The 16,965-nt window shown below is 39.3% G+C and overlaps 1 protein-coding gene across 1 annotated transcript; it reads right to left on the reverse strand.

The window, feature by feature from the left end:
• Nucleotides 1-676: 676 nt before the first annotated feature.
• LOC117296913 (Golgi-associated PDZ and coiled-coil motif-containing protein-like) lies at nt 677-13,265 on the reverse strand. The gene is made up of 8 exons (XM_033780019.1): nt 13,046-13,265; nt 9,991-10,155; nt 8,728-8,903; nt 7,615-7,780; nt 6,637-6,726; nt 5,590-5,754; nt 3,281-3,372; nt 677-2,901 (listed from the first exon to the last, which is right to left on the reverse strand). The coding sequence occupies exons 1-8, from the start codon at nt 13,262-13,264 to the stop codon at nt 2,451-2,453; spliced, it is 1,524 nt and encodes a 507-aa protein (XP_033635910.1). The 5' UTR covers nt 13,265; the 3' UTR covers nt 677-2,450.
• Nucleotides 13,266-16,965: the final 3,700 nt, after the last annotated feature.

A 16,965-nucleotide genomic window follows, 5' to 3' on the forward strand; every position in this document is an offset into this window, starting at 1 on the left:
AAGCCGTAACTTCGTGTGACAAGGGTGTTTTTTCTTCCATTATTCTCTCGCAACTTTGATGACCAATTGAGTTCAAATTTTCACAGGTTTGTTATTTTATGCATATGTTTAGATACACCAAGTGAGAAGAATGGTCTTTGACAATAGTGTCCAGTGTCTTCAAAGGAACACATTGCCTTGGATCGGACGAGTTGGTCTATACAAAGTGTTTGTAACTGTTTGTTATAAAATGCATTGGTTAGAAAGATATTGTAAAAGTAGAATACAATGATCTACACAAATATGCCTCGAAATTGCGTAGTTTTCTTTTTACCTCGTCGACTCCCATAAATGTCCGACCGTGATAGTTCTTGACGTAAAAGGAAAACCGTGCAATTTTGAGTGATACTTGTGTGGATCATTATATTCTACTTTTAAAACATCTTTCTAACCATGCATTTCATAACAAACGGTTTCAAACGCTTTAAATAGACCAACTCGCCCGATCCAAGGTAACGTGTTCCTTTAAAGAGGGTATTTTTAATTTGGCGGAGCACTTTCCTCAATGTGACTTTTTGAGCCCTGATCAAGTCCAGAGCAGGACAATAGACAAAGAAAATAGACCAAGACAATAGACCAAGACAATAGACCAAGACAATAGACCAAGACAATATACCAAGACAATAGACCAAGACACTAGACCAAGACAATATACCAAGACAATAGACCAAGACAATAGATCAAGACAATAGACCAAGACAATAGACATAGAAGAGGTCCTGTTTATCACCATAAAGAATCCTGGGCGCGATTTCACAAAGAGCTAAGATTGAGCTTTTATCTGCAAATCAATCAAAACAGCTGAGCAAAGTGTGATGTATTAACGATACAAATCATTATAGTATTATAATGACAACTTATCTTCCAGATGAATCTAAGTGTTTGTGAAATCGAGGCCTGGCCTGTGATTAGACAACAGATGTCTCCCATCATCAACTAATAAAGATTCCTTAAAAGTGTTAAGATCGATTTTCTCCACAGAAAACTACATGGCTCATTCACCAATAGTTAACGATATTACTTCAGTCATGCAACGACTACAACTATTCAACACTACTTATCCTTACCCTAGTTATGTACATAATAAACAAACCAAAAGCACATTAATATTGCACCAAGTTTTTGAGTAACTCTGCGAGTTGAAAAGTTAACAAAACAATTATATTATACATTTCAGCAGCTTTACATGTAGCATACATGTAGTGTAAGACCAAGGGGGCCGATAACTGCAATCCCAAATTCAGGCAAAACAGTTGACTCAAATTTGGCACAGTAAGAAAAATTGGACAGATAAAGCGAAAAGAAACTTTTTTTACCCAGTATAATAAATTTGTACTTTTATCCGGGTACAGTGTTGCGCAAATAAACCTCTCTGCCCCCTTTTTCATAAAGCATTTCAGAACAATAACTCTGCTTTAGGCAGTGCTCTTCCCCCCTCCTATGCCCCTCCCCCTTAAAACAAAACCAAAAACAACAGCAACAATGAGCAGGATACCAGTCACAAACTATACTCTAGGTAACCGTATTCTAGCAAACATAATTTTCTTATGCTTAGCTACATACATGTTCAAACTGTACTTGTTTAGCTTAAGCAGCTATATGAAATTGGGCCCAGACAACAATTAAGCACTACATCTGATAAGCATAGAAAAGTCTCGGCAAGTAACAACAGGTTACCAGCAAAGAGAGTCATGTAGTCGTCTGTTGAGACTGGGTCTCCACTTGTACATTTTCAGTTGAACGGCTCAAGGTAATTGAGATATCTTCATACAAAGAAATGAGAGTTAACTAGAATTTTGGCAAATGAAAAAACAGCAATGATAAAAAATTATTGTTCATTTCTGAAAGAGTGACTTACTTGAGTTGTATCACTGTTTGAGAATATTTATATTATTTGCAACCCAAATTGTTTCAAATAATAATCAGAAATAACAGAATTTCCATTCTGACATTGGAAAAATAATGATACGCAGTCCTTATGTACATGTAGTGCTATCACACCCGAGGGCATCTCAAAGAACTTTTTTTTTTGTCTTCAAGGTATGCTGAGCTGTGTTTAAAGTACAAGATCCATTTATTAACATCATACATAGCACCATGTCACAGCTTATAAAGTACTGCTTGGAGCAATTTGCAGCAAACTATACCAGAAACCCCTTCTCTCAACGATAAGTAAACTGGGTTCTTTTAGGTGCATTACATATTGAACCAACGGCTTTAGGACATAAGTGACAAGACCTGAACCAAAACCCAATCTCTGCTACTGTAGTCAGAGCTTGCGTCCAGTGCGCTCGAGTGCTCGGCCGTGACACACAAAATGTTATAGTTTAACTCTCATTTTTTGGAAACTGATCTACCGTAGCAAGCAAATTAACAAGTCATGAATACATTCACTCATGAATCTATCTGATTCAGTCAGCGCCAAACAGTTCTTCTCCGTCACCAGGTGACTGAAGGCTCTGTATAGCATTGGTGCTAACATGGCCCACGCTCATCACTTTCATCTCGTTACCCTGGTCCGGCGTCGACAGTGAGGGCGCCCCATCCCCCTGTAAGAGCGAGGCGGCAGAGGATCGCTCAGACGACTGGCTCGATGTTGATTGCATTGCTTCGTGAGACGGCATCCTTAGATTTGAAGCCCTCGCTGGCTTGGCTGGGGACGGCGTCTTGGGGTTTGTGACTCTGGTGGTCTTCTTTGTGGGAGAATGATGGGCCGCACCTTTAGGGCGGGCGGAGGATGTGGATGGGCTGTTTTCGTGCAGGGGCGTGGCTGATGTACTTGTGGTGTGTGAACGGGTGGGGCTGTCTTCGCTAGGATGTTGATAGCTTAAGTCTTCTTCACTTTCATCATATAATGCATAACTGGAAAATACAAAAAGTGGAAGTAATTTGTACCATTTTAATGAATCTTAATGCGAACCTTATTTGAGATTTAACAAATTTCCAGTGATGTGACACTCAATAAATTTGGTAAATTTGCTATTCTTGGGTCTGGTAAATTCATTTTTCGCTATTAGCAGGGCTTGAATTTTACAACAGACCACAGGCCTGAGGCAGTGTCAGGCAGGTGAATTCAAGAAAGGACTTCTGTCTTCTACTTTCAATTCAATATCTTTGTTTACACACAGTTATGTTCAAATGTTGAGTTTGAGCGTCAAAGCTAAAAGATCTGGAGCACATGCCCAAGGCCAGTGATTTCAGCTTTGAGCCTTGATGGTAAGGAAAGTGTTGAGTAACTAACCTGTAGCCATTCTCATCAATGATCTCATCATTATCGTCATCACTATCTGAGTCTGGGGCAACAAACTGAACCTTCATCGTTATCTCACCATTCTGAAAATAAAAGCAAATACTTTGATAATAGGCAGATAACGCAAACAAAATTAGACCATTATTTATAGGATTGCTCCCAAACTTCGGCACAATGATGCTGCCAAGCCAAACGTTACGGGAAAGTTCCTTTCATCTTGAATAATTAGTATGAAAAACAAATTATCAACAAAAAGCAAATACCAAATTAAATACAAGTATGCAAATACAATAAACATGAAGTATAACAGCACGCTTACCCTGAAAGACGTACAAAAAGGAGGGGATGTGTTTTCAACAGATGCTCTTTTATGGGCTAGTCTCTTACAGGTTTTACACTGGTCTAGGTAAGGGACTTTGCTCTTTTATGGGCTAGGCTCTTACAGGTTTTACACTGGTCTAGGTAAGGGACTTTGCTCTTTTATGGGCTAGGCTCTTACAGGTTTTACACTGGTCTAGGTAAGGGACTTTGCTCTTTTATGGGCTAGGCTCTTACAGGTTTTACACTGGTCTAGGTAAGGCTCTTACAGGTTTTACACTGGTCTAGGTAAAGGACTTTGCTCTTTTATGGGCTAGGCTCTTACAGGTTTTACACTGGTCTAGGTAAGGGACTTTGCTCTTTTATGGGCTAGGCTCTTACAGGTTTTACACTGGTCTAGGTAAGGGACTTTGCTCTTTTATGGGCTAGGCTCTTACATGTTTTACACTGGTCTAGGTAAGGGACTTTGCTCTTTTATGGGCTAGGCTCTTACAGGTTTTACACTGGTCTAGGTAAGGGACTTTGCTCTTACAGGTTTTACACTGGTCTAGGTAAGGGACTTTGCTCTTACAGGTTTTACACTGGTCTAGGTAAGGGACTTTGCTCTTACAGGTTTTACACTGGTCTAGGTAAGGGACTTTGCTCTTTTATGGGCTAGGCTCTTACAGGTTTTACACTGGTCTAGGTAAAGGACTTTGCTCTTTTATGGGCTAGGCTCTTACAGGTTTTACACTGGTCTAGGTAAAGGACTTTGCTCTTTTATGGGCTAGGCTCTTACAGGTTTTACACTGGTCTAGGTAAAGGACTTTGCTCTTTTATGGGCTAGGCTCTTACAGGTTTTACACTGGTCTAGGTAAGGGACTTTGCTCTTTTATGGGCTAGGCTCTTACAGGTTTTACACTGGTCTAGGTAAGGGACTTTGCTCTTTTATGGGCTAGGCTCTTACAGGTTTTACACTGGTCTAGGTAAGGCTCTTACAGGTTTTACACTGGTCTAGGTAAAGGACTTTGCTCTTTTATGGGCTAGGCTCTTACAGGTTTTACACTGGTCTAGGTAAAGGACTTTGCTCTTTTATGGGCTAGGCTCTTACAGGTTTTACACTGGTCTAGGTAAGGGACTTTGCTCTTTTATGGGCTAGGCTCTTACAGGTTTTACACTGGTCTAGGTAAGGGACTTTGCTCTTTTATGGGCTAGGCTCTTACAGGTTTTACACTGGTCTAGGTAAGGGACTTTGCTCTTTTATGGGCTAGGCTCTTACAGGTTTTACACTGGTCTAGGTAAAGGACTTTGCTCTTTTATGGGCTAGGCTCTTACAGGTTTTACACTGGTCTAGGTAAAGGACTTTGCTCTTTTATGGGCTAGTCTCTTACAGGTTTACACTGGTCTAGGTAAAGGACTTTGCTCTTTTATGGGCTAGGCTCTTACAGGTTTTACACTGGTCTAGGTAAAGGACTTTGCTCTTTTATGGGCTAGGCTCTTACAGGTTTTACACTGGTCTAGGTAAGGGACTTTGCTCTTTTATGGGCTAGGCTCTTACAGGTTTTACACTGGTCTAGGTAAGGGACTTTGCTCTTTTATGGGCTAGTCTCTTACAGGTTTTACACCGGTCTAGGTAAGGGACTTTGCTCTTTTATGGGCTAGGCTCTTACAGGTTTTACACTGGTCTAGGTAAGGCTCTTACAGGTTTCACACCGGTCTAGGTAAGGGACTTTCCTCTTTTTGTAGCACTCTGTTCTGAATCAATCTTCAGTCTACCTACAACTATTGCACAGTGATCTCTGGTGGATCTGTTCTGGTGGATCTCTGGTGGATCTGTTCGAGTTTGAGGGAGCCAGTCATAAGAATTGGGAATTCCATCCCAAACAGGGAAGTGCACTATGCATAATTCAATTCTGACTGATACAAGATACATAGTGTAGAATACACAAATCCAAATCATGATTAGCGGAAAGATGTCGAACAGTGGAGAGTTGTCCCTTTACCTGTTGTGAGAGTATATCTACTGCCTCAGTGTGTTTAGCATCTCGAAGGCTTATTCCATTGACTGAGAGGATAGCATCACCAACAAACAGACCTTGACTACGATCAGCTGGCAGACCCTCGTGAATCTCAGAGATGAGGATGGGTACACCATGCTCCTTACCACCCTGGGGGTCAAAGGTTAAGATACCAACAAGAGAGACAAGAAATCTTTTTTAAAGATTGTACATAAGATTGATTAAAGACACTGGACACTATTGGTAGTTGTCAAAGACCAGTCTTCTCACTTGGTGTATCTCAACATATCCATAAAATATCAAACCTGTGAAAATTTGAGCTCAATTAGTCCACAAAATTGTGAGATATTAATGAAAGAAAAAAACACCCTTGTCGCATCATGGTCACACAAAGTTGTGCGCTTTCAGATGCTTGATTTTGAGCCCTCAAATTCTAAGGTCTAAAAATCTAATTCATGTAAAATCACTTCTTTCTCGAAAACTAGGTCACAATGTTTTATACTACATGTATCAACCTCTCCCCCATTATTCGTAATCAAGACAGGTTTAATGATAACGATTATTTTGAGTTATAACCAATAGTGTCCACTGCCTTTGAAGTGAAGGCTCGATTGATAACAAGGCTCGATTGAGGTAGACTTTTCATTCATTTACAGGGCTCGCCATTATGCATAAATGTTGGAATACACCAAGTTAGAATACTTGTCTTTAACAATTACAGAAAGTGCACCTTTAAAACACAAAGTGTTGGCGTTTCCTTAACCGTATATGTATCCATAGACAAAACCTCTCTAATTTCTTTTCTTTTAACCCCTCTCTAACTGTTCCTTCGGTGAGTCTATTCATCTCTTTACCTACCCCACCCTTAGAGTCGTTCATACTTCCTGCGAATGCGATACAAATTTTGACATCACAAATTTGCAACGAATAACTTGCAGCAGTTGAGTCGTGTTTAAAACATTCGCTGCGAAAACAGCCATCACAGGAAGTATGAGCCTGGCTTTACACTACTCACAATGATAGATAACTCACCGTGATTGACATTCCAAGACCCTCATCTTCCTCCTTGACGACTAATACTGACCGGGTTTCACCGACGCCCCGATGGCTGATTGCATCATCCTGTCGCAAAAACAAAAATATATTTTAAAATAAGATTTGCGTTAAGGGCAATCCCTTTCAAGATGAAGTAACAACAGTCACCCAACAAATGTCATCCAACAAAAGACACCTCACAAAGTCAACAAACTAAAGTGGCCCAAAGTCACCCAAGTAATGTAGCCCAACAATAATCACCAAAAAATTCAACCAACTTGAGTCACCCAACAAAAGTCAACCTACTAAAGTCAAGTGACTCATTATTATAGTCACCCAAGTAATGTCACCCAACAATAGTCACCCTAAACAAGTAGATCAACTGAAGTAACACACAGTCATCCAACTTAAGTCACCTATTAAACTTGAGTCACCCCACAAACGTTACCGAACAAAAGTTACCCAACAATAGTCAACCAAGTAATGTCACCCAACTATAGTCACCCTAAACAAGTAGATCAACTGAAGTAACACACAGTCATCCAACTAAAGTCACCTATTAAACTTGAGTCACCCCACAAAAGTTACCAAACAAAAGTTACCCAACAAAAGTCAACCAAGTAATGTCACCCAACAAAAGTACTCACCCTAAATAAGTAAACCAACTGAAGTAACTCAACAACAGTCACCCAACAACAGTCATCCAACTATCACCTAAGTCATCTAACTTGAGTCACCCAACAAAAGTTAACTATAAGTCACCCAACAAAAACCCAAATAAGTCCCCCAACTAAAGTCTCCCCACTAATAACACCCCATAAAAGTCGCCCAACAATAGTAATTCAACATCAACTAAAGTAAATCAACAAAGATACAAACTGTCAATGTCCACACAGGGTAAACAGTTACATAGCCTAGAACTTAAGCTCCAAGATTAGTTTCTAACAAACATTGACACAGAATGTCTTAACGTACATGTCCTGGTGGTTGGGGTAACCTGTTTCTGTAGCCTTGTCGACCACGGCAAGCTCTGATGACTGTTTTGTGTCTGTGAAGATGAATTTCTGCCTCGAGTTGATTCCAGAGTTTGTCGTGTTCTGGCCCTCGAAGGTCTCTCCCTAGGAGCTGGATCTGTTGAATTCTGAAAAGAAAAAATTGCATCATATAGGAGAAATCAGAAAACAGTGCGTACCAACTGTACACATCAACTGTTCACATCAAGTGTGAACCAGACTTTAGGAAGCATAATAAGCATCATGTAACTAGTTCTTAGTGCCCTGGTCTTTGGCCAATAACATTCCTTGAATCATTCTAACAATAAAAATAATAATATGAAAATTTATATAGTGCTCTACGGAGAACAGAGCGCTTTACATGAGACAAGGACAACAAAGTAAAACAAATGAACAAGGATGGGTTGGGAAACAGAAATGTCTTGAGGATTTTGAACACAGGCAACGAGATCGCCTCTCGCAGACCCGCAATGAGCTCATTCCATAGGCGAGGGGCAGCTATGGAGAATGAGCTATCCCCAGCTTTCCGTCTAGTTCTAGGAACAGAAAGCCGGGTCTGATCAGGTTCCTGGTTTGTTAATATGTTTCCTTAGTGGTTTTCATTCATTTAGCTGTAGCGCTCTGCAAGTCTAGAAAAGGCGCTTGTAATGTTGCTAATCATTATTGTCAAGTCAGTTTCCCTTGTGGTTCAAACTTGATATTTATGATTAAAAGTCACATCCCCTTTAGTGTGATCCCCTGGTTGCAGCTTCCCAGAATTTATCGTTAATTTGGGTGAGATCCCTGGGTACAAGGCAGTTAACAGTTGACTTCTGACTGACACCCTGGCAAACAAAGTTATTGACTAATAGGGAGATGCTAACATAGGGCTGAATAGCTCAGTTTGTAGAGCACTGGTACGTTAATGCAGAGGTCGTTGGTTCAAGTTGCTTTTCGGTAAATTTGTCTTTGTGCAAAACAAAAGCTATTATTATTATTAGACATTTGAGACCCTCCATTATGACCTTAAACATCCAATGCTAAAGCTGCCTCGAAATGACTGAATTCAATGTCAAGGACAACGCCTACCACTCACCTGCCTGCCAATTCCTTATCCAAGTACTTTGCAGCTAGCCTCGCTCCGTAGACTTCTCCTTGTAATGCCATGATGTGTTGCCTCTGCTCTGCGTTCTCTTTCTGGAATTCTTTGAGTTCTGCTTCCATACGTGCCTCCTTGATTGCATCTGACTTGAAGGACTCCATCTCTTGCTCCTGGATTAAAAGATACTCAGATGGTCAGCCCAACTGTAGTTGGGCTTGTCTAAAGCTGTACATGCCCAACTGAAGTATGTACATTGCATGCATGTACTTCAGCTAGGACAGGCCCAACTATAGATGGGATAAAACTCAAGTAGGGCTATTTAACAAAATCATTAAAGATACTTAGAACAACCCTCGCTTTTATAAGTGACGACCAGCAACAAAATGGGTGAATTTAGTTCTGGAACTGCTCTAGGGCTATCAAATTAGAATTATTGTAATTCTTGACCGCTTCAGATTGTACTTAAGAAAGGATCCTTTTCTTTCTCTCTGTTTAGCAAAAGAAGAGGCATGCAATGACATAGCTGAATTACTTGAATCATATTATGCCAATGTTGTGGCATAGGGCCTACTGAGGTACGGATTGGTTTTCAAGAACACACAGATATTAGCTTTTCTCTCGCAATGGACCCTTCCCATGAAATATGCTAATTACATTCACGCATGCGTACAGACCCTGTTGGTTGGCAAACGCCACAGAGTTGTTCCTAAGCAGACACGCAATCGCGTCTGCGTCACGCACCCATTAGCCGTGTACAAAACAGCGCGATGTACCCTCATTTTGTCAACCAAAACGTTAGTGCGCACGCGCTACGTGCAATTTACATATTTCATTGGAAGGGTCTATTACATTGGTGTTCCTTAGGGCTTAAACCAACACTGGACGGCAGGCCCGGGGACAGTGTACATTTAGCGTTGAGACAGTAAAATCTTGTGGTCTTGTGTTTTTCACTTGACCAATAATGACAGTAACACATCATTGTGTCCTTGAAATGTTGACAATGAATCTGATATGTCTTTCATGAGCTCTGGTGAGAATCAAAGCATCACGACAAGTTCTGTAAAAATGCTTCTCAAGTTCAACTAATTTTGATTCTGTTCTTGTGTTGTAGAATAATTTCTCATAAACAGTAAAAATGTTGAGTTACAAGCCATGCAGTCTTGTGGCTTTTGCTCCCAAATTGGAGCCCTGCCCAGTGTGTATTTATTAAGACAGTTTAACAAGATAAAGGGTTTTAAGACTTCTTGCAGCCCATACCAGTCTTTTCTTGATAGCGTCCGAGTCCACACTCTGACCAGTTTTGGCATGCAATTGCAGCTGCACTGCGTGGAGTTGAAGCAACTGGGTGTGCAGTTCCTTTTCCAGGATGGATTTGGTCGCTCTCACCTCACAGACGTCTGCTCGGAGATTCATAACCTGTGCCTGAATTCAATGAAAGAACAGATTTATGTTAAATTAACACTCTAGCCTGAGATCGTAAAAGAGGCAGAGTTTCTTTAAATGTTTTTAAAAGTGTCTTGGCCGAGTGGTTAAGAGCACCGAGTTCAAGCTCTGGTAATCTGATCAACAGAGTGTGGGTTTGAGTCCCGGTTGTACACTTGTATCCTTTTAAGCAAGACACTTTTATTGTTTCGTCCTTCAGATGGGACCTACATGTAAAGCAGTTGATCCTACTAGTTGTGTATGCATGTAAAAGACACCAATGCACACTATAAATTGCTATGAGAAGGTTTGTCGTGTTTGTGTGTCTGGCAGGGCATTTTATCTTCAACCATGAAGGCTGCACTAGTAAAATGGAAGAAGGAGAATGGATAGTCCCTTTAAACTTTGGAAACAAGAAAAATGCCTGACAGAAAGATCTGTCATCTACACGCTGATGAGGTGCATCCCACCACATGGAGGAAGGATCTCACTGACCACTCTAAATTGAAAAGAATACTGTCACCGAGCCTCCTGCAAACACGCCCCTCTACACAGCCATGACAGCGAACTTGACCCCTCATCATGCTCATAAAATAATTGCAAACTCTATTCCGTTACAAAACAAAACTTAAAAAGGTTGATACAGTACCAGAGTACACTACAGTTTGCCAGAACATGTCCAATTCAACTGACCTAATAAAACGTAAACAAGAACATTGTGGGGGTTTTCTTTAAGGGGGGGGGGGGGGGGGGGGCAGGGCTGGGGTCCAGTGAGTGCCACTGCTGGCCCATCCCAGCCAGTGTGAGTGATAACAAACTTTTTTAATGTATAGTTAGGGAGGCCAGTGAAACGACTGTTTTCAGATTTATATCTGTAAGCGTGTAAAAAACAAAATTTATAATCAGCGTTTGTTGACCTTTTCATTCATCAAAAGTAGGAATTTAAACAATATTTCAGTAGATGAAAGATTGATCTTTTCATTTGTGTTATTTTTTGTCCCAATGGGTATGGTTTATGAGATGAATTATTTCAAGAAAATCCCGCTTAATCAGCGCTGACTTACCGACGCGTCAACTCTTGGGCGCGGCCATCTTGATTTCTGGTCCTAATGCCAACTCGCGTTTTAGGCTAGATCTCGCGAGATTTAGGGGGGTTTGCATAGATGATGTCATCATTTTGTAGAAGAAAGCAAGCTCTTTCGTTTGATGTGTGACATGCCAACTTTCGCGAATGTGGTGACTCCTTAACAAGACTGTTTGCAAGAGGCCAAAAAAGGTACAGTTTTCTACCATGTTTTTTACTTAAAGAACTCCAAAATACACACATCAGGAGTCGATGAAACTTATATGAAACTATGTTTTTCTGAACACTTATACATTCACCAATAAAGGATACATTTTTCTATTTTTTTTAACGAAGGCGCAAAATGGGCGCATGGGCGATTTTAATGGGGAGGTCTAAAGGCCGGTTTATAGTCGGTCGCGCGATGGTCGCGCGACGGAAATCTTGCGCGCAATCCTAAGACTGAGGCCTAAAAACCGTGTCTTTTTATGATCGCGCGTCCAGATTTCCGACGCCCGACCATCGCGCGACCGACTATAACTCGGCCTTAATGGCAAACGCCAAAAACATCGTTGCAGTTGTGAGTGGAATTTTATTCAGGCTTTGTTGACAACAGTCAACACAGTGCATGTGTTGTAAGGCCTATACTTTTTGTTTACATTGTTTATACCACAATTTCTTTACCATTTAATGACATTGTTGATGATAAACATTTAAATTTAATTCAATAATAAATAAAACAAACTTCAATTTTTCTTATTTATAATTTGTTTTATTTATTTTCTCTAGACTAGAAGAGGATGAATTTGCTTCCCATCTATGGTTTATGATGAACTTTTTCAAGGGCCCTGACAAATCAAGTACAATTAATAATTACCTTTTTTGTACAATTAATATGCAGATATACAGATATTTCGGAGTCAGATATATCAGATGAGGAGCAAGACTCCATGTGGCTAGCATATATATATTGACGAAAATAAAGGCTGGTACAATGTAAGCACACATTCTTGTTTAACAAAATTGTTAAAATAACAATTTTGTTAATAGGTCCCTGGATATCCATCTTGGTTCAACATCAAATATGACGAAGATGAGCAGCTGTACACATACCAATTAATGGAAGATTACAGAAAAGGAGACCTCCAAATTATTTTTTAAGGTAATTTAGTTCATGTATGATGAATTTGAAGTTATTTTTGTTATGGCCACCCAACATACAATTTTGTGATTTTGGATTTGCGTCAGTAAAATCTTACAGACAGAAAACGCCTATTTTTGAACTTTAAATTACCATAACTTCTCTATACTTTCAGCTATGAAGCTGATTTTTACACCATTGCATTTCTCTTTAAATTCTCTTTTCAATGGTACTAAACTTGTGGGGTTCCTTTAAAAAAAAAACATGAAAAGTGCCGGCCTCCCTACTTACAGACAGAAAACGCCTATTTTTGAACTTTAAATTACCATAACTTCTCTATACTTTCAGCTATGAAGCTGATTTTTACACCATTGAATTTCTCTTTAAATTCTCTTTACAATGGTACCAAACTTGTGGGGTTCGTAAAAAAAAACATGAAAAGTGCCGGCCTCCCTAGTATAGTACTATCCGTCTATCCCCCCTAACTTAAGTTTTACAACTCAATCAAGGTAGTTTCGAGATTATTCTATAGCCCTTATTATGTATTTTGGAGTAGGAACTTCGAAATCATTTCGGCAAATTTTCTTGGACTTCTCTTTAATATTCGGCCCTGCTCATCATAATTCATAAAATTTAATTTACATCCCGTAAAAAAGTATGCGTGCACAAATCAATGCAATGTTTACCTCAAGTTTTGCGTTGTTCTGGAAAATGGTTTGCGCCTTGTGACAAAGTTGAGCGAAAGACGCGCTAAGTGCAGTCATTTTCCTCCTCCCTTCGTAGGTGATTTCACATTGGTCCGGATCAACCTCTCCAAGAAGAATATCCAAGTCGACAAATGCCTTGTCGAACTCCTTTTCAAGAAGGTCAAGCCAGTGAATCGCTGCCATCTTTTTGGCTGACATGTTGGCGTTTGGATGTATTTGTGTCGCATGGTGGCGCCCTGACGATTTAACGGTGTGAGTGATCGTGGTGTGCAGGTGGTATTTTAATTTTATGCGGCTAATAATAACGACGTTGCTCCCCATCCAGCTTCAACGTACGATGATCTGCAATTAGTCGCTGTAGCCGCCAATTCGGAAAACGCCTAAATCACAAAAAAAAAATTAAAATCTTACCAAAACACATTATTTTTTTCGAAGAATTTTCTAAAAGTGTGGCGAATAGTTTTTTTTCTCATTCGACTTGATATAGGGACCGGTGTATGTACAGAATATAATTATGTGTGCCCCCGCCCCCTTCCAGACAATAATGTGTGTCCACCCCCCCTCTCCCCCCATGGGTGCACACACCAAAATGATAGGCCAAATGTATGCGCCAAGCTATTAATTATCATACTTGTAGCCCCTAAAAATGAAATAATAAGTCATTTAATAGACTGTAATTACAACACTGTATCAAAACCTGTGGGCTACTCGGGAGATTTGATAATGGAATTTTGATTTAAAGTTGGTACTATTTTGAATTGCCACGGGAGGATTGCCTTACGGAAACTGGCAGCGAGTCAGTTTGGGAAAAATATTTTCGGGCGTATTTTTTCAAGGGTATAAATAATACTAAAAGCAAAAAGAAATCAAACTGTTTACTACCCGTAACAAACACTTAACGGCAGATGACATTATGGTAATTGTCAATAGCCTTCACAGTTGGTGTATCTCAACATATGCATAAAATAACAAGCCTGTGAAAATTTGAGCTCAATCGGTCACCGAAGTTGCAAGATAATAATAAACGAAAAATAACCCTTTTCACACGAAGTTGTGTGCGTTTAGATGGTTGATTTCGAGTCCTCAAGTTCTAAATCTGAGGTCTCGAAATCAAATTCATGGAAAATAACTTCTTTCTCGAAAACTATAGCACTTCAGAGGGAGCCGTTTCTCACAATGTTGTATACCATCAACCTCTCCCCATTACTCGTCACCAAGAAAGATTTTATGCCAATAATTAATTTTTAGTACTTACCAATAGTGTCCACTGCCTTAAACCGAAATTTGAAGTTCAGTCGTCTGAAAATAATTATATCTGACTGATTGGTTTAGGAAGAGGCTGAAAGAGACTTTAATAATAATTTTTGTGTGTACAGTATTTTTGAATATTTTTTTTTTTTTTAGGATTGATTACGATGGGAGTAGATTATTATAGTGTGTTGCACCCATTGATCTCCGTTATTATACAGGAGATCAATGGGTGCACCCAATATGGACAGAATCTCAGGATTGTCTAACCTGGAGCATTTTCTGTCGAAAAATAACCCATTTTTTGGTTGCTCCTCCTCCGCTTGCGGAACTTATCATCAATTCCTGAACATCCCTCCGGCTGGGCGGGAGACATGAGGTCCACCCAGCCCTCGGAACACTTACCCCCCCCCCCCCATAATCATTGAAGGACATTTTGTGTTGGAATCTGACTTGATTTTGTTTTCAATGTCGGCCTATCAAATGTTAGATGTGGGGAAACTCTTGATATAGGGCCTATACGTGACGTGGAACAAAAGTCCTCAGATTAAAGGTTGCGTTTTCGAGATATCTCCGAAAATCCGGAGCGAACATGTTCGCAGGAAGAATCACCCCATACTAGGAATACAATCTGAGAAACGTTACTGGCAACGCTTCTCATGTTCAAATAATATTTTTGGTCATGCAATTGAAAATGTTTTACATAACCACATTACTACGACGTGAACTGTTTCTCTATAAAAATGCTTTATATCTAAGCTGATGTAGGCCTTTAAAGACAGTGGACACTATTGGTAATTGTCAAAGACCAGTCTTCACAATGGTGTATCTCAACATATGCATAAAATAACAAACCTGTGAAAATTCTAGCTCAATCAGTCATCAAAGTTGCGAGAAAATAATGGGGGAAAAAACACCCATGTCACAAAGTTGTGTGCGTTTAGATGGTTGATTTCGAGATCTCAATTTCTAAATCTGAGGTCTCGAAATCAAATTCGTGTAAAAGTACTTCTTTCTCGAAAACTACGTCACTTCAGAGGGAGCTGTTTCTCACAATGTTTTATACCATCAACCTCTCCCCATTATTCTTTACCAAGTAAGGTTTTATGCTAATAATTATTTTGAGTAACCACCATAATAGTGTCCATTGCACACTTTCGGTAAACAGTATTGTTCCAAAGCCCACACTTCGTGTATCACAACTTATATTATAAAATAACAAACCTGTGGAAATTTAGGCTCAATCGGTCATCGGAGTCGGGAGAAAATAACGGGAAAACCCACCCTTGTTTCCCCACGTTTCGCCGTGTCATGACATGTGTTTAAAATAAATCCGTAATTCTCGCTATCGAGAATTGATATTGTTTTAATGTTTTCTCAAAAAGTAAAGCATTTCAAGGAATAATATTTCAAAAGAAGTCTTTCACCATTACCTTCTGTAAACCCTGTAAATTATTTGTAAATCTGTGAACTTTTAATTTTTTTTTCTGTACCGAAAGTGTATAAGTTGTTATTTCTATTAAGAGATTGTGGGTCATTCCAACAGAAATCTTTGAATTTCCTTGCTCACAAGATTGTTGAATTACTCACGAATAATTTGAGTTGACGAATATTTCAAATTGGGGAAAATAATGGTTTGGAAGACATGCAGCCCAACCACCGTGTATGGCCTCATCTCGACCCCTTCTCGTCCGTAATCACCCCATCAATCCCTTTGTATCAAAGATGTATATTTAAATATGCAAGACCACAGCCTGTGGAGATGGTATCAGCGGAAATGGGACCTCTTCACAAGGAGCTCATATAGTAGAGGGTGCTTGACCGTCTGTTGCGATAAATCCCCCCGTGTCATCGGTCTGGTTTGCGGTATAGTCCTTGAGGCTGCGCTCGGTCATAATGTATTTAATGATGGACCAGGGTGTATATATATAAAGAATGTCGCTGCGAATGGCTACTTACCGTAAGCCGTTTTCGTTCAAAAATCTTTGAACTAAATCCTGACGAGACTTGTTGACGATAGATGTTGTTTAGACACCAGGCCACTCATACATTCGTATAATATTAATATCCAAATTAAGACAATATACCCTTTCATGCACAATTATCTTAGTGATAATTTTATCATTATGGACAAATTAATGTTGTGTTCATTAAATAAAGCACCCCCCCCAAAAAAAAAAAAAAAACATTTCGAAAACTCCGTGGCCCTGCGATTTTGTATTTTTGTTTCTGCTACAACTATTTTCTTGAAAGGATTTTAACAGGATAAAATGTAATGTAGAAGAATACTAACGAGTACAAAAAGAAGGCATGGCAAGGAAATTATTTTTTGAAATTATTCAGAAAAAAACACACAACCAGCACCTTCGTAATAAGATAATCTTCATTATTATTGCAATATTAACACTCATTATTCAACATTATTTGTTTCACTGTATACAATAAATTCTTGATAAAACTTTACATCTATTTCTTTATCATAAACTTATTTATTTAATCGAATATTATTACAATGCACAAAATGAAATGAATTATTTTTTACACATTAATATCTCAGTTCAAAGGCAATTGACGTTGTGTTTGTGTCTGCAAAAAAAAAAAAACAAAAAAAAAAACAACAATACTTGATGAAAACCTATTTTAAAATATTG

Source organism: Asterias rubens, chromosome 11 (assembly GCF_902459465.1).
Source record: "Asterias rubens chromosome 11, eAstRub1.3, whole genome shotgun sequence".
In the NCBI taxonomy this organism is placed as follows: domain Eukaryota; kingdom Metazoa; phylum Echinodermata; class Asteroidea; order Forcipulatida; family Asteriidae; genus Asterias; species Asterias rubens.

Excerpts from the sequence above, each read along its gene's own strand:
- LOC117296913 (XM_033780019.1), bottom strand. The coding sequence starts at position 13,264 with ATGTCAGCCAAAAAGATGGCAGCGATTCACTGGCTTGACCTTCTTGAA. Across the intron at positions 10,156-13,045 it reads AGAACAACGCAAAACTTGAG|GCACAGGTTATGAATCTCCG; the intron begins GTAAACATTGCA and ends CATTGAATTCAG. Across the intron at positions 7,781-8,727 it reads GATAAGGAATTGGCAGGCAG|AATTCAACAGATCCAGCTCC; the intron begins GTGAGTGGTAGG and ends TTTTCTTTTCAG.